This window comes from Ptychodera flava, chromosome 21 (genome assembly GCF_041260155.1).
Source record: "Ptychodera flava strain L36383 chromosome 21, AS_Pfla_20210202, whole genome shotgun sequence".
In the NCBI taxonomy this organism is placed as follows: Eukaryota; Metazoa; Hemichordata; class Enteropneusta; family Ptychoderidae; genus Ptychodera; species Ptychodera flava.
In genome coordinates, this window is record NC_091948.1 from 12,390,530 (window position 1) to 12,414,829 (window position 24,300).

The window sequence follows — 24,300 nt, forward strand, 5'->3', positions numbered from 1 at the left end:
AAAAAACAAAACAAAACACACACACTATTTTAGACATGTCTAAGAAAATGTGAACAACCCAAGGCTGTGGTACCTGTAAGTATCGATACATATTTGAAGGTAGGGTCAATACGGAGATAGACAATAAACAGTTAACTAGATGAATAATGTGTTCACACTTTGGGCGGGAAAAACATTGTGAATCCTCGCAAATGTGTTTAGAACTCTTTCCACTATTACTACAAGTTGCCAAGAGTTGATAAGCATGGCTGTAGTGGATAATGTAGAAGGCACAGCTGCTGTGCCAGTGGTCTGAGTTGCAAAGTACTTTTTTGTTCCTCTGTTAAATAGTGGAAAATGGAAAATGGAAATGGAAAATGTTAGAAAATGTCCCCTTAAAGAATCATTACCTTAAGATAGAATGTGTCAAGGACAGATAATGACACTCTAAAAGTTATACAAGACGTTTCTAATCTGCCGTTTCTGTGAGTAACTTTTAAAACTATTTAAGTAAATTACGTTTCAACTGTCTTATTTTTGTCAACATCGAAAATGTATTTTAGATATTTGAAATTTCCATACATGTTTGAATTTGAATTTTGAGAAACTGTGGGTTATGTTTTTCTAAGGTACCACCATTTTGCACACTGGAAAAATTATGCCTTTCAAGTTCAGATGCTGGTTACGTTCAATGAAGTCCAATAAAATTTATGTTTTAGGTATTACAATAAATAAATGATATGATACATCTTTAAAGTTATGAAAATTGAGTGTAAGTACGAAAAACATGCGAACATTGACATTTTATTCATAGAAATCGGGACCACAGCTGTTTGACCTCTTTCATTTACGTTTAAAATCCCGAACGGCGGCGATATTGGGAAATGACAGCTAAATGGCGGCCATCTTGGTGGCTAACTTTGTTTTCTCTCTCTAGGTGATATGGTATAAATACTGCCAAGTAACATGCTCTTATCATCGAATAAAATATTTGGCCGAGAATTGCTCTAATCTGCTCGACTTCCGCCATTTGTATTTGCGCTTTTCAAGCTATTATGTAAAAAAATACTATACATATAAAGTAAGTCATATTTAATTTATGCAAATTTGTATTCAGATATGCTAATTTGCGATTACTAACTTGTTTCTAGTGAAGCACTGAGGAAAATATGCAGTTACTAGAAGAGTTTTGACATATGGAGTCTTTGTATATCTTCCTTTGGAAATCTGTGAAATTTCGCGGCCATTTTTTTATGCTAATTATCTCGAATTGGCCAAAGTCAGCAACTTTTTCTTTCAAATTGATGATCTTGACAAGCAACATCCATTTTGGAAAAAAAACTTAAGAAGCTAAAACAAAGTTGAGTGAAAACAGTGGTCCAGGCTGCCGGACTAACATAAATGGTTCTAAATGATTCAGTCTTGTGTCGCTGCGAGAGTTCTCAAACTGGTTTGCGTTGTACAATTTTGCTAGCCTGCATATGAAGCATTAAGCCTGGACACTAAAGAGAGTCTCGGATTTATAACGTATTTAGAACACTTAGAAACTAGGACAACTACCTTATTTTATTGCCGGACAAGATCAATTATGCATTGAGCAACACCTGTAGGTGCAATCAATCATGGTACACACAAAGTCGTGTTATTGCTATTTGTTATCTGATCACGAATTTTTTAAAAAAGTGAGCACTACATTTGGCAGCTACTGTAGACCATGGCTATTTCCGAATTAGTAGAATATTTAAATGCGAGGCGTCTCTTAAGAAATGCCGAGGGATGAAAGAAGTCAAGTACTTCGACGCAGAGCTACAGCCAAATCAACGAAAACGCACAAGATTTCCCTCGGCCAACTTTCAAAATGCACCCGACGTTTGCCTTCAATGGACCCGACGTTTGCATTCCACACAACTCACTCAAGTGTCTTGGCAATGCAAAGTCAACAGCGGGAGAGCAGTTTGGCACTTGTACAGTTGTTGACCAATTTAACATATCTCGCAGTAAGTGGGGTGCCTACTCGTGACTTCGTGATGAGAACCATGATAAAGACAAGTGAATGTGTGTAGCCCAAGATCAAAGAGATAACAGTGAGCCAATATGACCTACTATAGTTACTTTTAGTATGGAGTCTTCAAAATCGTGCTTTGAACAAGTTCTAATATCCCCTCCGAACAAAAGTATTCAAGTGGTTGCAGTCGAGTCCATTATTCGTTGAACACGTGGTTAACGGGCACGGAGTTTTCACATTCGCAGAGGTGGTATAAAACATTGCCAATTTTTAATTATGTCACTTAATTTCTATTGTGTGTAACAGATGAAATGAGTATACAACTCGGCAATCATCATTGCCGACCGGCGTCCCCGCAGCACTGGTTGGGAGGAGGGGGTGGGGGTACAACACACGGACACCCTATTTGTACAGCTGTGACCTTTGCTTCAGGACTTCAACTTTGAAAATATGTGGCCTTTCGGCATGAAAACTGTGTTTTCAGTGAAAATCTAGAAAGTGATCACCAAGGTGATATAAATTCATTATTTAAAATTTCGCATACAGAAGTCGTACTTCGTTTAAATGTTAGATCGTGTCTTATGTCAGTTGTCGTGGCCGTTTGCTACAATGGTATGTACGTTTCTTGTACTCGAATATGTAAACACTCGAGGCTGATGTCACGACTTTGGTAGCATAGATAGGTATTGTCGATTTCATTTTTCAGTCGTCACAGTGTTGTCATGTCGTATATGAACTGCTCACAGGTGGTAACTGGATTTTCCGCGATGTCTAGTATAGGGAAGACGGGTCACGTGTTACATGGACGCTATTTGCAGTAAATGTACACACATGCAAACACACAATGCTCCTTGTATGTTTTGTGAACTACAAACTTTGTATAACTTTATGGGGCTGGAATTTTAATATCAGTACAAATGACTCCACAGCACAGATAGAACCTTCACAAGGCCATTTGCAGCTATGTGCTGTTTTGTTACCTCCTTTGTTTTTTGTTTCAAGATAGAGCGAAGACTGTCAATCGCAAAAAGAACAGAACCGGAAGAAGGAAAAAACCAAATACTTAACCAAATATCAACTTCGAACCCCGTTTAATTTAAGGTACTCTTATATGAATGAAATGCAAGTGATTGCGGGAATATTTACTCCAGAATAGAACGGAGTCGTGGCCATATCGTTTTACTTGGTCTAGGAGCTTCGGTGCGTCCAATTCTGAATGAAAGGGAGAATATTTTTCGACATTGTGCTAAGGATAAGTTATATCTAAAGTGTTTACATTCTTAGTTAGAGTGCTGACAGTGAATTCATGCTCTTGTCGCCTATGTTGTATCTCTCTCTCTCTCTCTCTCTCTCTCTCTCTCTCTCTCTCTCTCTCTGAGTCGTGCACAACAACAGTGGACGTTACACAATGTCTTGACAAGTTCAATACAAGCATTTATGATTAGAGGGTAGAAAATGCAAACGTCATTGACGGACATTAAAAAATACTCATAAAGCTCTAAGAATTGCTAGACAGACAGACAGACATCTTTGTCTTACGGAATGGATAAGCCTAAAATCACATTTCCATTTAATTCAAGTGAATATTGGTGTATTTATTAAGCACTCTGGGGAATTTGAATACTGACTCGGAGAAACGAATAAAAATCGTTTACATGTAAAATTGCTCACAGCCAAACACCGCATTATTTAAAGGCCACGCTTTGAAAGATATCCCAAGGACACTTTCGAGTCGGTCTGGTCTGCATATCAGAAAGATAAAACGCCAACCTGTTTAGGATCCAAAATGACGGTTTTCACATTTTCGAGAAATTAACCCGCATAATCATCCCTCGGAACTTTAGTGTTAGCGCGGCAGAAGGAAGAACATATGAATGGTCGACCAGAAGTTCCATGCGTACGAAGTTATTGCACCCCACCCTTCGTTATCTCCGGAACTACTCACTGATGATGGTGACGTCATTGAAGTGTTATCGTGCCTGCTATAAATCAGGGACTCGAATATGGGGGCAAGGGCAAGGACCTCAGTTACGAATACAGAAGCCACTGGTTGGAAGAAAATTTTATGATCTTCAGGGATTTCCGATAGTTATCACCGGTACCATGTGCCAATATTTGCTCAAGGAGAGCGAGATCAGGGATGAGGGTTGCCTTGAGTTCGACGACCTAGTAGCCATGGGGACAACCTGCTGTTTCCCGAGATCGGCTTAGTTTTCACTGTCACTTAAACCACTCTGTCGTGGATTCCTGTCGCGTGACCTTTGAGAAACACAAAATTGCCGGTTGGACCCAGATATATGTACGAAAGATCCATGTAAATTGCCCGATAATGATAGCAGCAGTGTTTATGAAATAGGACGGTACCACCCCATTTTGACTGCCGAACATGGCGACGAACTTTACTTGGATCCCGGTTTTCGTGGGGGCATCTCTTTTACAGGTTAACTTTTTGTCGTTATTTAGATGCACGTTGGCCTGCTGTCTGAAACCAAAGGTCATTCTTTCACGCTTGCTTACCCTTTTCTCTAATGTACATGTGAATAGATATTATTCTTGGTCTGAACAAGGGATACCGTGTTCCAAGCTGCGTAACGGGTTGACTATAATTTATTTGTAAAAAAATTGCTGGTGGACTCTTGGCACCTGCTCTAGAACAAGCCGCAAGGTCGATAATTCGCGTTTATTCATCCGGAGACTCTACCACACAGGTCCAGTCAAGATCCGGGAATCCAAGTGTTTGGGTTTTTTTGGTTCAATAGAGTTTTTTATTTGAGTTTTGAGTTTCGTGGTTTGGCGAACTTGACTGTAATGTACAAGTTTTTTTTTTCACTCTGACACACAACATCAAAGGATGTGACGATTACCTCACATTCTTCTATCATGCCCAATGTTCGATTCAGGCGTATGATTAACTCTAAACTTCGCAGTTTCGGTCAACCCATTGAGGTACCTCACTTAGTGTGCTATCTCCATGGTTAAATACACCGGAAGGTTCTACCATTTCAACACCAAGGAGCGTTATTTCTAAGGATCGGTAATTTTTTATTGGGAATATTGAAAAAAATGCAAAAATTGTAGTTAGTCTGGCTAGAAATGACAAAAAATACATGTTTTTAGAATTCAGAAGCGAAGCTCAATGCGTGCTTCTAATTCGCCCGTTGCCAGTTTCGATGGCCTCCAATAAACTTATCGTCAACATCCTGTGATACTCATTGTCGCCCACTGAAGTATAGTTTCTAGGGGAGTTGCTGAACTGGTCTTGAAAAAAATACCTCTGCCGATCGAAATTTATCTTCTCCGTTTGTACATATAATCCACAAAACCTTTCGTCTTATCAACACCAATCTCTTAGTATTTCTGTCAATCGCCAGAGATTCCTGCTGGTTGCCTAGTTTCTAAGGACATAAGTTCTTCCGTGTGTATCGAGCATTCTTTCGATGGATTACTCAAAAGCAATAAATATAACAAGGTATGACGATAAACCGTTGATTTATTTTTTCTCTTCAGACAGACAGTTTAGTTCACTGACCGTTATCTACTTCTGGCGCGCCTAAAAACCCGTATACAAAAAAGCACTGTGCAGCATTCTGAGCAAGGCGGAAATGAAAACATGGCGTGGGTCTTTGGACAAATCGTTGCATTTCGGTCGGTTGTGTGTTTATGTTGAACTGTAAACCTTATAGGGTGTACCAAACAAGAAGTCCAAAGTCAAACGCCATACTGAATAGCCGATGGTCGGTTTTATGATCACGACTGGAGACTCAATTACGGCACACACAATTGTGTGATTTCACACCTGTTGTTTCCATCCGGCACATACTCAATTGGAATCTTACCATGTAAGTGATGATGTCGATATTAATTGTCAATTTTAGGAATGCTAGAACGATTTGAAAGGTAAACAGACTGTACAATAGTCAGAAGTCACGGCGTTATTTATTTTTCTTAAACACTGGCAATAGTATATTATTGTTGAAAACTCGAGACATCACGGTGGATTGAGAAGAAGTACTGGGATATCACTTCGTAAAAATATTCTATATTCGTAAAATTCTGTATTTTCATTGTCAGAATATATAACGCATGCACCTCAAAAGATTTTAAATCAACTTATCACATCATCTTTCACACCGACCATACGTTTATTATCTTTATCGACTTTCCGAGTTTCTCTCCTCAGTGTAGTATTTTCAATTTTTGTACACATTCAAACATTACAGACGTACAGCCTTGTAGACAATACCTTGGTAACATGCAAATTCCGTGATTCCAGCGTAATGCCGTGCGACAGAATCACGTCGAAATTAATCGGAAGTAAGATATTTTGTAATCCTCATGATGGCGGGCGTTAAACCTAACGAACATTTAAAAAATAGATAATAGCTATAACAAAAGGTCAGCTGGCTACCGCTATACCGCCCTCGTATTCCTGAGTCAGCATTTACTCGGCGGGTCAAAGGTCACTTTATTTATACGCCTCCGTCTAACTTTTGTCAAGGCATACTCTTTTTTCTGTTGTCTCCGCTTTTAATCTACTAATACGGTAATAAGGACGTCTTAGACGTCGACGCGATTAACTAAGAAGTACAAAGAGCTCTCATCGAGTGCATGGTTGTACAAAGAAAATCTATCTACGAGAGGGCGCTTTGACTCGTCCGACTAACCATAAATACGCTCTGACATAAAAAGTCATTTTAATATTTTCTTCTTTTTTTGTATTTCAGACCAACTCATAATTTCAGCAAGAATATCGGAAATACATGATTATGTACTGATTTACGTTCAAATTAGGGAATCGGACAATTTTTGTAGCGTTCTTTTTGAATTTTTAGCTGACCCGAAATTTTGGTTCATTTATTTTGTTAAATATATAAGCAAAAAAGGTTTCCCTAAAGATTATTGAGATTATAGTGGGGGGGGGGGGTGAGTGTCGTCTTGTGCGATGTATCAGTTCTACAATACCCAAGACTGTGATGCCGCCATTAGAAAAAGTTGAAAGTCCTTCTACCACAGTCCGCTGCAGAGGGACCGTGCTCCTGTTAACTATTTCACGCCTGTGATTGAACAATCAACTGGTTTTACGTGTGTGTGTGTTATTTCTTTTCTCCACAGTAATTGAGATTGATTCCGGGCGAATTACGGACATAGTGTAATTACGCCAGAATTACGTAGATCCATACACATATTTTATATGGATTTTAAATTAAATGTAATGGATATCTACTTTTCATTTATTTTGCCTCGCGAAAACGGTTAATAAGTGTTTACCGGATACCCTCCTCGTAGCTGAGGAACGTGATAAGTCAAACACGGACCAGAGTAATCGATTGGTTGGCCACTGGTTTTCTTTCTAGTAACCAGGATAGGTTTCAAAGAGAAACATGGCACGCTAGATGCTTTTATACACGAACTGACCATGACCATACAACGTTTGATGTCAATGTATACACATTTACGCCGGATTCAAAACATATGGTGGCGAAATCTTCCTTGCCTGGATCTCTTCTGAAGAAGAGTATGATACTTTAACCAATTCTGATTCTCTTCTAGCGGGGGGGGGAGAGAGAGAGAGAGAGAGAGAGAGAGAGAGAGAGAGAGAGAGAGAGAGAGAGAGAGAGAGAGAGAGAGAGAGAGAGAGAGAGAGAGAGAGGACGATGTTGCTGCTCTATGTACAGTCAACTTCTGTTTAGGGATAATCGCATATGGTGAATAGTATTGTTGCTGAAGGGAGAATGTGCCTTGGAGACATTTTCGGACTCTCAAATTTTGACAAATCTTTTGTGCTCTACCATTTGTGGGGGTTCATTTTCAAGCTCTTCCAGTAAGAAAACTTTTCATAGTCTTAGTTTTTCGAAAATCGAAAATTTAATTTTTCCCCCATAGAGTTAACACAGGGATGTCGGTCATTTTGAATCATGGCACATACCGGTAAATGTTAGGTAATTTGTTAATCTAGTACCAAACTTTGCACGGTGATCCAAGGTTTGTATTCTTGATTTGGCAAGAGAATGGTTGAAGGTTTCATTGAGGAAAGTTTGAGCAAAAATTTAAGTCTTTCACTTTCCAGGCGCATAATACTGAGTCTACAGACATGATAAAAAGCAAAGAAAATATTAAGTGTGTAAATTTCTTAAAACTTTTACTTTTATGCAGTCATCAAATTAAACATTTCCAGTCGTACTCTTTGTAACATGGCTTACTGACTCTGAAATTTTCCTGGCAGTGAAAGGTCAACAAGTGTGACTAAACTTTCAAATATCAGAATGAAATTAATTTCGTCAATAAAAACACTTACAGTGCAGATGCGTTCCTTCGAGACTCCTTTTATTTCAGTTTTCAGTTGAAACTTCATCTGAGGTCGAGTGGTGGCCATTCATCGAACGTAATTTAAAAAAAAAGCACATGATACAGTTCCCGTTTGGATAATCTTTCAAACAGATGTTTAATATGAACACGGTTGCAATTAATTGCTGTCGCATGTTGGTTATTGCACGAATACTTATTTGAACGATGAGGTCCCTCAAGATTTGTCTCGATTTAACCACAATGAAAAAAAAAAGTTCCACGAGATCGTAAACAGTAGTGAGGTCCGGGCAGTAATATTAGAATTCAGATCTTGTGCAGATTGTGTCACAATCTCTGGCGCATATATGGGCACAAGTATGGGAGAGCATTGCGCAGCAGAGAGGGCAGGCTTTCATCAGAGACTCCAGTTTCAAATATCAAAGGATTATCTTTGTCGTTAATGGGACATATAATACACGTGGAATCCACCCTTCTCCTTCCTAAAGTAACTTTACATAGGGGATAAAGTGATAACATGATAACATTTTAAAAGCAGCAAAAAGATTAAATTTGGAAAGTCCTTCTACTGGTATATTGGAGAGACAGTTGCTGCCCTTCGAGAAGGGTTATAATCAAATAGTGGTTACATTTTGGGGTAACCAGCAAAAACCTAAATTCCACTATTTTTTCCATGAATATATTATTGCGTAAAGACGTCGAGCCCCTCCCTTCGGAATGTGAAATAGTTCACCACTTAAAAGACAGTTCCAATTACTGAAACGATGTCAATTGCAATACAATGGTTGCGAAATTGTGGTTGCAATAATGTAGTTCCACCGGTAGTCTTTTGTCAGTCCATTTGTATTTCGACGACAGTTCCACTCGCTTGCAGATATTTATAGTGGAACTTTTCTGGACAGACCCAAATCATCCAGCCGAGCACCTGTCCGATTATTTCCAGCACACACACGATGAGCCAGACAAACACGTGTATCCTCACAACGGCAGCGGACAAACCAACCATAGCCTCTTGACACGTCTGACACTGGGGGCAGTGCAAGGATTGATTGGAGAGCACGACGAGTGCGAAATTATAGTCGGCAGATATGTTTGATGGCGCTGTTGGCTCGGATGAACAGCAGTCGAGGTGGTAGCAACTTGGGTCATTTTCTAAAGATGAGATAATTGGAAACGACAATTGTCATGAACAAGTGCAATTTGACGATATATATATATATATATATATATATATATATATATATATATATATATATATATATATATATATATATATATATATATATATTTCTATCTATCTATGTATGTATGTATGTATGTATGTATCTATCTATCTATCTATTTATCTCTCTATCTATCTATCTATCTATCCATCCATCCATCCATCCATCCATCCGTCCATCCATCTCCATCTATCTATCTATCTATCTATCTATCTATCTATCTATCTATCTATCTATCTATCTATCTATCTATCTATCTATCTATCTATCTATCTATCTATCTATCTATCTATCTATCTATCTATCAATGTTTGTACGTACTTAGGGACTGGTCATTTTCTTCGCCCTGAGGTGTGGTGGATTAGTTTTTGCAGATAAGTCCAACCTTTTAAACAAGCGCTCCGAGTTGGTCTCCAAGTGCCGACAAGAAAACAAATTTTACTTGTCAAAATTCAATCCAACCCACCACAACAAATAGTTTGACCTAGCCTGATACTTATATGTAAGCACCTGAAGCAAATTCCATACAATAAAATCTACCTATCTGACGATCGCGTGTATGCGTGAAACTCGAGTAATAGGTACAAACATACTTGATGTGTTCTCATATTATATATATATATATATTATAATATATATATATATATATATATATATATATATATATATATATTATATACATATATTTATATATTTATATATAATATAAATATATAATAACACACACACACACATATATATATATATATATATATATATATATATATATATATATATATATATGTATGCATTATTTCAGTTCTCTGAAAATTCCTCGTTGAAACGCCTTTGTAATATAGCCATTAAAGTTTCGAATACGAATTTTCCTATCTTGGTTTTCCATGTTACCATTTTAATGACAGGTTCAGTAGAATCACGCCTTTACCAAAACCATGGTTGGAGGAGAAAAGAAAACTGGGCTTTTTGGCTTGGTTCTAGACTGAAAGATCCGTTGCTCGAGGACGCTCCCTAAGGGAGGGGGGAGCGTAGAGAGCGCCCTCGAGCGACGGATGTTCCAGTCTAGCTTGGTTCCATTCATCTCCTGAGAAGCAGTAGAGAGCTAGTTTTATAAGATATAGCAAAATGTGCTGTGCACAGTGTCTGAGAGGACCTGTTCTTATAGCGTTGACACTATCATTGAAGACACACTACTAATGACCAAAACTCTCTTTTGTTAACTATCATTTTACCTATAAAAGACGCACCTTTTCTTTGAAAACCTTACACAAGAAGGAAATAGTTGCATTAAGGAGGATAATTAATATCTTGTGATTTTTCTCTTTGTAAAATATGTCACTGTATTGTTGAATATTAGTGCATGTTGCTTTCTCATACTTAGTTCTCATTGAGGAACGGTCAAGGATCGGGTTTCCATTATGCTTTCTATATTAATTTCATAATGAAGAGTACACTTTGCAAAACGGACTTTAAATTTTTGCAAACATCCAGAGATCTCTGATATATATCTCTGATACGTTACAGTTATGTGGCAAAGGGGCGCACTGAAATCTGCATAACTGAATGATGCAATTTGTGGCTGGTATTATGCTTTGCAAAAGGATTTGTAAACATCCAGATATCCCTCATATATTAAAGTTACGCATCCGGAGGGCGCTTCAAAAACTGCAACCCAATGGATCTACCCCCTCCCCGACTGAAGAAACTGACCAGTCCCTTCTCTCTCTCTCTCTCTCTCTCTCTCTCTCTCTCTCTCTCTCTGTCTGTCTGTCTTCTGTCTGTCTCTCTCTCTCTCTCTCTCTCTCTCTCTCTCTCTCTCTCTCTCTCTCTCTCTCTCTCTGCTTCCACATTTTAATACGTATGGTATGATTTTATACGTGTGCTGGCTTCTGATTAGGAATGGGAATTCATGTAAAGTAAAATAAAACCTAGCAGCGAAGACTGCACCTACCTCTGTTTCTGACATCCAGTCCACAACATTCCAGACTATTTTGTTGATCTTCTTTTTCTTCAGACGTCGCCCGTTCCCACCACTGCGCCGCTATATGTTCTAGCAACGAATCGTTGTTACTCCAAAGTAGGTAGGCGTTGCAAAGCATCACGTGGAATAGTATGAGCGCAGCAGCGAAAAAACTGAACGGCAGAATAGGTCCGTGCTCGTCCTGCAGCGCCCCCACGATTCCACAAGTAGAGAGGATTATCATGAAAACGGGCAAAGTGATGTTCACCTGGGCGAGTCCCAAGACAGCGGGTAGTGCGTCCGAAAAGATTGCTGTTGCACCCCATACTATATACGCAATTGAAACGGTTACATAAAATATATTCAGCACCAGAAAAGTCCTGGCGATACAGTGCATCTTCCTTTTCGGTCGACGCGCACGCCCTTGGCCACTCCCCTGAGCATTTGTAGTGAGATCCCGGGTTGAAGAATCTTGGCTGTGGTCCGCCTGGTTACCGTCTTCGTGACTACTCGTCATTGTTACTTCCCTCGTCTGGTTATCCTGCTGATCAATATTTTCTACTCTGTCGTCGTCATTGGCATGGCGCGAAGATTCTGTCGACGGCCGGGTCTCTTGAAGAGCGAATTCCTCCTCCCGGACACTGTCGCCTTCACCTTCTTGTCGATTGTGTGCAGCCACGCCGGAGAGATTTTCGCATCGTTGGTTATTGTCTATCGTCGTGTTTTCATGTAGCGCACTTGTATTAGTGCCTTCCTCGGTTTGCGAGAGAGTTTCTAAATCTTCAGTTACTGACAACGGGCGGATCACCCGAAGAGCGAATTCCTCCGGATGGTTACTGTCGCCTCCATCTTCTTGTCGGTTGTCTGCAGCCATGCCGAAGAGAAATTCGCCTCGTTTGTTATCGTCTATCGTCTTGTTTTCATGTCGTGCACTTGTTTTACTCCCTTCCTTGTTTTGCGAGGGAGTTTCTAAATCTCCGGTTTCTGATAACGGCAGGATCTCCTGAAGAGCGAACTCCTCCGGCCGGCCACTGTCGCCTCCATCTTCTTGTCGATCGTCTGCTGCCAGTGCGCAGACGAATTCGCGTCGTTGGTTATCGTCTGTCGTCGTGTTTTCTTGTCGTGCTCTTGTCTCGCTGCCTTCCTCGTTTTGCGAGAGAGTTCCTACATCTTCAGTAGCTTCGCTGTGTGCAGGTGACGTGCCGTCTTCCTCGCTCATGCCTGTAGTACAATTACAGTAACAATTTATTGTCGGTTTAAAAAGACATTGGCCATGAACAGACAGTATTGTGTACAATCGAATATTAGTCCACTTCCATAATTGACGACTATTATCGGTTTTGAAATCAAAAGTAGCATTGTTTTAACAATGGCGCTCATCCATGTTTTCCATATTATCTTTACGCATAGCGATGTACGGTAGTGGTGGATTAATTTGAAACTCCTTAGGGCAGCCCTTTTGTTGCTATGACGATTTCGTATGGTCGTCTGTAAGTAAATAAAATTCGATAATATGAAGGAAGTCTATGATATACGTAAAAGATTGATTTTACAGAAGTGTGTGTCTCTCTCCCTCTGACTCAGTCTATTTGCCTGTCTGTCTGCCTGTCTGTCTCTATGTCTGTCTGTTGGCCTTTGTGTCAGTGCCTGTCTCTCCTCTTCTCTGTCCCTCTCTCTTCTCTTCTCTGTCTGTCTGTCTGTCTGTCTGTCTCTATCTCTCTCTCTCTCTCTCTCTCTCTCTCTCTCTCTCTCTCTCTCTCTGCAACGATGCTCTAAGCTATTTAGGGCAAAGACCCATGCAGCATCTGTCTATCCACGTCAGGTCGACTCTGTCCCGACGGTAAGTACGCAAGACTGAACCCTCTGCCAAAGCGGAGAGGACATCATGCATCGTGTCCGCTCCAAGAAGACCTGAAGAACTCCGATAAAGTTGGTTTTTCTACGTTTTACAATCCCATCGACCGATAAATGTAGCTTTAGTTTGTTCATTGGTATCTTTGACCTTTAACCTGAGACAACATCGTCTCATTACTTATCATAAGTTCACCGCGCTATCAAAAATTTTGCATCCATGTTGAAAATGAATAAGCAGAACACGAACCATACATCTGAGTCACATTATTTTCTTGCATTACCTACGTCCAATGATTCCAAACTGTAAACTGGCCACAACGCCGTCGCGCCGGCTGTAGTTGTTATCACTGGACAAATGCAGGTACCACAGGACAAGTTTGGCAAAAACAGTCGTGCCGTGTTTGTTTCTTTGAACCACCGACAGTGGAGGGGAAGTCTTCAACCCCATTCTGTTAGAACTCTAAAAAGCGGTCAAAGGCCCCAAAACTGTACGCGAATTCCAACTATGAACACTAAAAACAATATGAAAGGCTCATCCGTTAATTGTGAACAGCGTCGGCAATTAAGTGCAAAGGTCAACACAGTGGTCGCTACGTCATTCTGCGTTTAGTCCCCAAAATTTGCTTTCCTGTAACTTGTTTTCGTAAATTTGACATATTTATGAAGTATGAATCATATTGTTTGAAAAATTGGAAGTACCTGTCAGAGGGTAATATACAAACTCCTTACAAAACCCATATGCAGGAGATTGACGACCGTATCGCTCTGTAGTCGTATAGGCGCTATGGGTGGTTACAAAATTGAATGATTATGACGTAGTTATTTGTCTGTGGGAATGGCGAAATTGAGCAGACTTACCTTGAACGTGAACACGGCACTCTCATAAATCGTTGGGTGAACACTCGTCAATACTTCAAAACAAGAAAATATCCCATATTCTACAGTGTTTGCGTTTTTTTTCTGTATGCGCAATCATGGACAAGGTATGCTCCGATTAAATATTGACCCAACAAACCCTACCGCAAAAACTCATTTATATTCCAACGCCTGCATACTTCCTCCTAGCTACATATTTACTGCGGTTATCAGTGTATTGTCACACTTCAGGCAAAGTAACGTTGGCAGTGCGCCGCCAGCGTTACTACTTGGAAAGAGAGCCATAATAAAACTTTACATATTTTATGCATCGTAAACAGTGTCTTTGAAAATGCTGGCACATTTGTACATCATCTGCTAAATTTAACGGAATTATTATCAATAAAACGCTATTATGATGCTTAGAATACCAACGATCGAAATTTCAACCAGCAAGAGCTTATAAATGACATTTTTTTAAATATTTTTTTTCGAAGACACTTCTATTTAATCACGGGTTGATAAACTTTGAATAATTAAAGTCCATGGAAAAACATTATTTTGCTAAACTGAATAGTGTAAAGTTACAATGCGGTTTGGTGTGGACGCTGCTGTCCGCTTGGTTTTTAGGTCAACATCTCACAATGTCACACTTCGCATTCGAGGATTCTTCACTATCCTGATGGCTCCATCTTCAAAATATGCTCGTGTCGCCAGAAACTTGTCTATAGTATGGACATCAAGCAACCACGGACAGTTTTACAGCACCTCGTATCGTGATTCCTGATTTCCGCCTCTTCCACTGACCTGGCTGCTATTGGTTTCTACGGTAACTTGTCATGATAACACCATAGCTTTCAGCGGACATTTTGAAGTTCTCTCTCACGGATAACGTGTGATGTAAAGTTCACCACGGTTGGTGATTCTTCCCCGGACACATTGAAGGGCACACCCCGGATAGCAAATGTTAAAGCCCCAATAGCTGCAAATTTTATGCATTATTTTCATGATTTTACTTTCAAACCAAAGTTGGTTTGTGTAAATGTGCTAACTGACAGACATGTATAGAAGTATCACTGCTCACTGATTTGGACCATGCCTATGTGTTTAGCAAGTTAAATAAAAAACGGGTTCCACACTCCTAAAATGGCACCCCCGCGGAAAAGGACAAAAAGTGCAGTATTTCCTACACACATACATAATGATCATAGAGAAACAAGCATGATGCCATTTACTTGAATGCACAACACACGATGGCCAACATTTTGTTGTTGTAATATTTATTTTCTCTGACACATGATTACTTTTTTGAAAATGGCAGGAAATCTAAAATGATGTCAAAATGTTTGAATTTACATACCAGTTTCAACACTTGATGACAGTGTTATACACTTTTCCAGTCTTTGATGGGTCTTATTCAAAGAAAAATCTTGGAAAATGGGGATATTTTGAAATCGGTTTATCACATATTTGCAGCTATTGGGGCTTAAATGACAACAACTCCATGCAATTTCTAACCACCCAATTCACCAACCGATGATTTGATTGGTCAGCCGATCTACAGAAAGCGTTTTCCTGTCGCTATGTTTCGTCATCCATCGCTTACATACTACTGAACAATGTCAAGATACGTATGATTTTTTACTGAATAAGAAACTGTATTTAACAAACAGAACAAAGGGACGACATATCAAAAGTGCTAATTGAGCCGACTTTAAAATACTTTCTTATGAGTTTTCAGATATCAATAATATCAGTTTTTCGTTGAAATTGTAATCGACCTAGTAGAATATTTTCAATTGATTACTTCAAAGTCGCACCACATAAACTTGGATTTTATTTTGGAATGAATAACGCCCACTTAAGAATGACTTTGACCATTGAACTATGACAAAATCGTTAACACGATTGGAACTAATTTTGGATAATTGGATGGTGAAGTAATGTCGATTTAATCTGCAAATATAACCTCATCTATTTTTTCTTTTTACGTTATACACTTGTTTTTATGAGTAATTTGTAATATTGCAACATTCAGCTATAGATGACCGAACACTTTTGAGAAATTTGAAAAATATGAAGATCCAATTATCACAAATTAGTTCCAATCGTGTTCGTTATTATACTGAGACGAGAAAACTGAATGTAGTTACACTTACTGTTTGTCAACGTTGTATGCCCTCTTACTTGGCAGAGTTTCAATTTGAGCACACAACTGACGATTTGTGATTTGAAAAACCCTATATCACGTTTTTTTTAAATTTTTATGTCAATAAAAATATTCGAAGACTCAACCCTCCAAAAGGAGCAGCAAACATCGGGTGATATCCCCCCCATTGTGGGAAATTAAGCGCGTTGATGGCGAATGGCAACGACGCTATTTCAGTGTTCGCAATCCTGTGTTGTAAGCCAGGTTATCGAAGATCGGCACTCTGCATGCTCGATTAAAACAAGACACCCTTCATCCGCGCTTTAATCAGCGGGAACTTGGTAAACATTATCCAGGCTTGGATTTGCACCTCCGACGCTCATGTTGGAGTTTTTCAGTGCATGCAAAAGTTTTTGCTAATTCGGGCTGTAAAAGCTTGCTGACTGCAACAGACATAATCACTTATTTTCTTCGGGTGGGTTTTTTCCAGGATGCGAAACTTCCTCCGATGATATTGTGGGGAATTCAGCAGCGACTACCCCATGACGTCGTTTTCCTTTCTCTGGAAAGCAAGCTGCATTTCAACTCCGAGGTAACCAGGGTCAAAGGTTAATTCAGGCACAGGTTGTTAGCTGAGGTCAAACACGGACACTCAATCAGTGTTCAATCAATCAGAGTTTTCACAGTTTTCACAGAGTCTGCCCGACGAGAGTAAGTTAATAATTAGCTATCGAGTACGGATCCGTCATAGACTGTCCTGTGTCCATCGTTACCTGAGCTCGAGGCCTACCCCTCCGGCGTGCACTGTGTAAAAAATACAGCTCTATCATGACATAGACAATCACCAGCGTCACCATGATAACTGGGAGAATCTTGAAGATCACATTGCAATGATCAGGGCATGACAAAAACACAAGCCATGCTATGAAATCCACCAACGCTACGGCAAGCAGAAAGGCAGTTGATCTCTGACAGCGCAAAAAGCGTGGCGTCTCCATTATCTACCTGTCCTCCAGTGAGATATATTAGACCTTTGGCATCAAGGTGAACGCCTCGGACCGATGGAGAAAACAAATTACCAACAAACAGGTCAAGTGAAGGAGACATGTACACTTTGCAGCCCAGTCTATCCGGGAAGTTTGGCCATATTTCTGGTGTGGTGTTGACAATTTGTATTTCTCAAAAACAGATAAATTTTAAAATAGGACTGCTTCGTCGCTATGTTCACAAACACTCGAAAGATACATGCGCCAGCGGAAACACATGATCATCACCCAGTCCAGAATTATCATTTATGCTAAGAACCGAATCTACATTTCTTACTGTACGGAATTTTCCAAAATATAATTATTTAGTCATTGACATCGTGGAAGAGAGGTTCTAAAAATGAACAATTTATTGTCAAGGATTATTCAGGTACAGAGTTTTGTTCCGAAAGTCGTACAAAGTGACAAACAATTTCATCTCAGAATTATCCTTAAAAGTTCTGTCTTCAAGATTGAGATGCAGACCAGCTGCCTTGGTCATAATCGTCATTCAAAATTAGCACAAAAATAAAGTAGGTGCTCAGAAGATCACAAAGATCATACATGTAGACCCTTCGCCGTGATTATACACCACTGCGATCGTGACATACCCATTACCATCAGGTCAAGTCAACCCGTTCATCGCAGGTCAAGCCGACCTGTTACTCTCGGGTCGAGTCTAGCAAAACAGTTCACACTCTTGTATCTCTCCGCAAGACAAGTGCGTGAAACTATATGACGTCTTTCGGGTCCTCAAATGGTCCAGAACGTTGAAGATCGTCACACGGGTCATGTTATGCGCCACTGGTGTCAGTCAGCTCGACCTGACAGCGACAGATATTATACCTGGAGGCGTCGACTAAAATAATTATTAATTTCCTTATCGTACTTAGAAATGATAAAAATGAGCTATTGATGACCACAAAGATGATTTTTTTTGGACATTTTTTTTGTCAGGTAATTTCATTTTTCACAAATATTTGACCATACGGACCCTTCACAAAATAACATCCGCTCATGTATTGTGGGTTTCGCTCATATAATTTTTGCTGGGTCATTTAATGTTAACGTTTGATTAAAAAAGAAAATAATTTAAAATAATATTTTAACGGTATATTTGCTTGACTTATTGGTAGGTATACCCATGCTGTAATATATTTTTATTCTTTTCCTCAAATAATCGAATTTGGACTATGACTCAGCAAGAAAAGCTATATGAGCGAAACCCGAAATACGTGAGCGAGTGTTAAGTGTACTTCAAACTTTTTAAAATTTGTTTCGAAACACTTCAGAAGTCGTCTTCAGTTTGATAATCGAAGAAGAAATAAGTAGGTGTGTTTTCAATGTATAAACTTTCGCCAAAAAATCCCCAATTTTCGCTAGCCAAGCGATGTTTCTTAGGACAGGTTAGAAGACTCTTCCCAACGGAATGGCACCGGACGATGCCTTACCCCCCCCCCCCCCCACCTCCGCATAAATCAATTACATCGACAAGGGCGCGAGAATTTCGTTCATTTTATGGCGTGAACGAAGCATCGGTGTGGAAACAAACGTTGAACAGTCAATTTTAGTTCTAAAAATTGAAGTTCTTGAACAAAAGGGGTTTCCATTTGAAACGAATGAATTAGATTGATAGATCCTATTACAGGTATTGGGAATATAATCACACCATAGATTGTTGTAGTAACACTGATGTTTGTACACGAAAAGATGAAAAGATGGTGTTTACTAAGAAAATTGGGTCTAGCGATAATTCTACAATAACACGATTTGAACTAATTAGGGATAGTTGGATGGTGGAATAATGTCGATTTATAATACAAATGCAATCTCATCTGCTTTTCTTTTAACATTACACACTTGTTTTTATGAGTAATTTGCAATATAACGACATTCAGCTATAGGGCACCTAACACTTTTAAGAAATTTGAAAAATATGAAAATCCAATTATCGCAAATTAGTTCTAATCGTGTAAATTAGTCTTCGGGACACTTCAAACATTAGGAACGCAGGCTTTCTCAATGTCACATCGAAAGACGATAAATTGCACTGTTATGAAAAAATGAAGTCTATATCATCTGACGTTGGTGGCGTCGATAAACGAAGAAGGTTCAGTCCGCCAAAGTGTTCATTTCAGCTGTGCGGCAGCCATCGTATCGGTAGCCTCGTTCCGTCGACACCAGGCGATGTACCACACTATTTCTACGATGGCAAAGATTACAGACGCGACGGCGACGAACACTGGGAAAATCTTGAAGGCCACAAAACAGCCGTCCGGGCAGGCCAGGAACACGATGAACGCAACCAGATCAATTAATGCGATTAGCAGGAAGAAGAACGTGCTCTTGCTACAGCGGAGAAAACTGAAAAAGTTCATGGTTGTCGTTCACAAGTTTATAATCCTATGGACACCCTATCTCAAAGCTTCACAAGGCCTCTGCCTTTCACATTAGCATATATTCTGCAAGGCTCGCTGTAATTTTCCAACCACCTGTTGTGGGAAGGTTTAGCTGCAATGAAAACAAATTAAGGTTTAATTAATGAGCTTTAATCAAATATTGAGGTCACCATTCGCTCACTGTTCTTATCTGTACTATCTGATATATCTTTGTAGTCTTTCAAATATTAATAGTGTTCACACAGTATGACTATCACGGCAATGCGCGCACACAGTGCATGCAGAGGCAACAGTGATTCGTCGTCCGGATCCAAACTTTAATAGATATATTAGGTTTGTTCAAAGACTCATTGTGCCTTGATTTCGTATTACTGTCCGTTGACCAGACTGATGAAGTTGACGGCCATTAGAGGTACATAAATCCACAGAAGTTCAACAGAGAATCGAAGGTGGTGCAAAGTCTCGGCCACGCGTCAACGATCATGATGTTATCGCGTGTGATCATGTGTAATTTTGAATCGATTCTCAAGTGAACTGATTGGGTGTTGCCCGTTACTACAAAATGCAGTGACACGTCAACAGTATTCAAAATGAATGACTTCAAATTAAGAGCGATGTAAAATCAAATCACGTACTACACAATTTTGTTATGTACTACTTTACAGGGCCATAAAATATAATGCATCGAGTTGTATTCCATCAACAGGTTGAAAGGTCATTTACCAAATCGGACGATCGGGAATTTTTTTGCCATGTTTGAAATGCACGACAAACAATTCCTAATCGTCCCAGACATTGGCCAGTCGAGGAACAATTTACTAGGAAATTCAAATTGTATTTGACAATAACAGCACTGCATCGAGATGCATTACAACGTACACCGGGCGCATCGAATATACAAGCCACTGGGCACTAGATACCAAGTCTACATATTCAGACCGAATTCCAATGGTCTCTGCCGAGATTGAACTAAGATTCAAAAATGTTAAAACGTTTTCCACTCACCGATTTCTCGGGGTCACAGTTTCAAGCACATGTAACAGCGGTGACGTGTCACTCTGAAGTGTGCCAATCAACCCAGATATGGCTCTCGTGAACTCGCATCTGACTCTGAAAAAGATACTTATTACTGTACCTTGACCACTTGTTCGTTGCACCGATTACAAAGGCCACTTCATCGACGGTGGCGTCACCATGCAGGCATCATGGGATGTCTTCACAAGTCTTTCAATGGTCAGATTGAAACTGCGATAAAAGCTGTAAGCTTACCATTATAGTAGTTCTGCAAACATTATAAGCTATGTGCATCCCGGCGTTGTACCGTACTGCGCTCCACCACAGACCTGTATGGGTCGATAGATGCCGGAAGCATCTGCAGCATCGAACATAAGACTCGGACTGTCGCTTAATATTTGCTATTTCGGCCATGAATCTTACCTTATCCATCTTCTTAACGCCGACAAAATTTGAAGTCAGTATTTGTCCAAATCTATCTTCACATAACTTGTACAGATTTCTTCTTGACGGAGGAAGACCATTCATCCTACACACTTTCCACTTATAACGTCAATGTTTATCATTTTGGCGTTTTTGAAAGTTCATGTCCTTTTCAATTACAACTATCCCCGTTGTAATTCTCATGATCATCCTTATCACCACCACATTAGTCATCATCATCATCGTCACGACGACGGGCAACCACTGCCACCAACGTCACCACCGATAAGAGCTTTCAAATTTCACATTCCGTTTTGCCTTGCATACTAACTGCGGTCTATGATCATATTGAATGCAATAGCAACTGACAATTTTCAGCATTATATAATTGAAGGTGTCGTCACAGTCCATCATGTGGCGAGCCTGTAGATGTTAAAATTTCACAAATAGTATTCCTTGAAAGAAAAGAATCGAGGTTACCAGCTCTAAAACTATTGAGAGTGCACGTTGTGAACGGTCATTTTACAGGATGGCATGAAATATATATATATATATATATATATATATATATATATATATATATATATATATATATATATATATATATATATATATATATATATATATTATAATTTTCTAAAAGAGAGAGAGAGAGAGAGAGAGAGAGAGAGAGAGGGGGGGGGGAGGGAGAGAGAGGGAGAGGGTTAAAAGACGAGCTTGTATCGTTGCTGCAACGTTTTTATAACCAACATCTATGCAGGGTCGACAGGGAAGCGTAGGAATGCGCCCCCAACGATATGACATAACAACATACCGCGATGTAGACTGACCCAAGTCACTTGGCTTTTCTCGGCAGCTGCTACTTGGACTAGCTCAGGTGCAGCCAACGAATAATGCACTTTCAAAGGGGTCTTTACTATGATATCATATATTGTGCATGACAAGCAATGTGAACTGACTAATTTTAAGTCATTAGGGTAATTGATTAGCTGTTCATATTTGCTCTCCCACTAAATTTTTTTTTACTTACCCTCCCCACTCAAACTTCATTTTTACCCACTTCCCACTTATTTTTGCCTGTTTCCCCTCCCCACTGTCAATTTTTGAAGCGCCCCTGCCCTGAGGCAAAAAACTTGCCGATTTCCCCTGCCCTGCAAAAAAATTCCCCTCAAAATTCTGTCATTCCATTTCCCCAGCAGACATGAAGCTACCTTATCCTGAGATGAAAAGTAATTTTGATTTTCCCCTTGCCCTGTGAAAAAATTTCCCCTGAAAACTAACATTCCCCTGCAGACATCATACAGTACTGCAATGGCCTTCTATCCCGAATGATATGGTTGGCTGGCTCCTACATGCGTCTCCTATATAACACGACACCCCCAGAAAATTGTATTTTGATTTTCAATGCATATATCCACAGAAAAATAAAAAAAACATTTTGTGCCCATAGAAATATTCAGATCTTTTCTCCACAAGTTTTCTGAAAGGCGCCCTCTATCGTCACAAATATGTCGATATACGTTGTCGATGTTCATTGAACAGTCCCCCTAGCAAAGGTCTTGCTTGGTCCAGACTTTTTATCGGTTCACCTACATGTAATATTATTTTCATTCATATTTTGGTAAGAAATTCTATGAAAATATCACACAGAGACTGCCAAAAGTCCTTTTATAGTTACCTATATTTCATGTTCAGTGAGATGTGGGGTCAATTAGCCGGCTGACTCGCAGCGTGTTTGCAAGGTTATATCTGATTGGTCGATTGTCACTATTCACAGCAACTTAGGGAGTTTATTTGTATTGTTTTAATTATACTGGTAAGATTCAGCCAACCAATAGGATAACAGCATCAGGTCAATCGCGATATGCTAAGTAGTCTGGATAACCTTTAAAGGTATAAGTACTTGCCCTGTGTTCCAACCCTGGAAACACCATGGCTCAACTTCCCCTGTCCCCGTTTCAAAGTGGATTCCCCTCTCCTTGTTTTTCGCAAAGCCCTGTCCCCTGGACAATCAACTGATATCTGCCCTCCCCGACAAAAAAACCCCTAAAATTTGCTCCCCTGCTATCTAAAATATGTCCCCTCCGCAAGCTAAATTATAATTTCCCCTGCCCTCAAATATTGCTCCTGGAATAGCTTTTTCGATGAATAGCTCCGTTGGCTGCACCTGCTAGCTGGCCCCCGGGACCTGGCCATCGCACTAACCAAATGATCTTCGTATAAACAGCGTGCCAGAGTTATAATATTTCAATTTCGCGATCACCTCATCACTAACGTGACAGCATTCTGCTGAAGTTGATTCGTTCCATTTATTGTGTTTTGATATTTATACGCCAACAAGTCAAGTTTTGGGTCAAGTATGAACGCGACTCGATATCATCACCAAACAAACCCTTCAACATTCAACCAAAACGTACAATTGTCAGACGCATGATTTCTCCTGCGAAACACATTTCAAAGTATAAACATAGCTCTGTCAAAAACGATTTATTCATATGAAAATATGATGACATTTATATGAATTCTTGACATACATAGCACGTTGATCGTGAAATCCAATGTTTTTTATCAGTCTGTTGGCTTTGCCACAAGCATATTAGTCGAAAAATACGCCGTCATTCAAATATCAAATATAAAATTGCACGAAAAATTATGATTATCAGTTCAAATGAACCTAATGTTTGCCACATTACATGCAGGCCTACGTAACAATTTAAACTCTGGTGAAGTATGATCGGATGCGCAGAGTCAACACAGATAATACGTGTGCAGTAAATCGAGCAGAAACAGAGTTTCTTGCCGTAGGAGCGTTTTATTGTAGGTTAAAGTGTCGTCTACCGGTCCGTGTTAAGGTGGCCACGTCACGGTGTGCAGGGTGATTGTACGCAGCCGGTGGAACTGCCAGCACAGCTGCGTGTACAATTCGGAGCCAGTGAATTACAGCAAGGCTACTTACTATCACGAACAGAAAGGTGGTAAATGACTGAATCTGATAAAAATTAGTGGTACAGACGGAGTCGTCTCTATTCGAAATCTAGGTTCCTCGATGATGTTGTGCCAAGGGCAGACGTCGAAAAGCTCCAATCGCTACGCCTCATTTGAATCAGATCAGAC

At 39.7% G+C, this 24,300-nt stretch overlaps 1 protein-coding gene and 1 long non-coding RNA gene across 3 annotated transcripts; both read right to left on the minus strand.

The window, feature by feature from the left end:
- Nucleotides 1–8,106: 8,106 nt before the first annotated feature.
- Nucleotides 8,107–14,401, minus strand: LOC139121427 (uncharacterized). 2 transcript variants are annotated; one of them, XM_070686285.1, is made up of 3 exons: nucleotides 14,180–14,401; nucleotides 11,459–12,688; nucleotides 8,107–9,439 (listed from the first exon to the last, which is right to left on the minus strand). In XM_070686285.1, exons 2-3 carry the CDS (start codon nucleotides 12,684–12,686, stop codon nucleotides 9,120–9,122), a joined length of 1,548 nt encoding a protein of 515 aa, XP_070542386.1. In that variant the 5' UTR covers nucleotides 12,687–12,688; nucleotides 14,180–14,401; the 3' UTR covers nucleotides 8,107–9,119. The 2 variants fall into 2 exon arrangements, with proteins under 2 accessions (XP_070542386.1, XP_070542388.1); XM_070686287.1 differs by having other exon boundaries at nucleotides 11,459–12,955; nucleotides 14,180–14,399.
- A 3,302-nt stretch (nucleotides 14,402–17,703) lies between these two features.
- LOC139121428 (uncharacterized) lies at nucleotides 17,704–20,990 on the minus strand. Its single transcript, XR_011549272.1, has 2 exons — nucleotides 20,755–20,990; nucleotides 17,704–19,861 (listed from the first exon to the last, which is right to left on the minus strand). It is a non-coding gene; the product is annotated as an uncharacterized lncRNA (long non-coding RNA).
- Nucleotides 20,991–24,300: the final 3,310 nt, after the last annotated feature.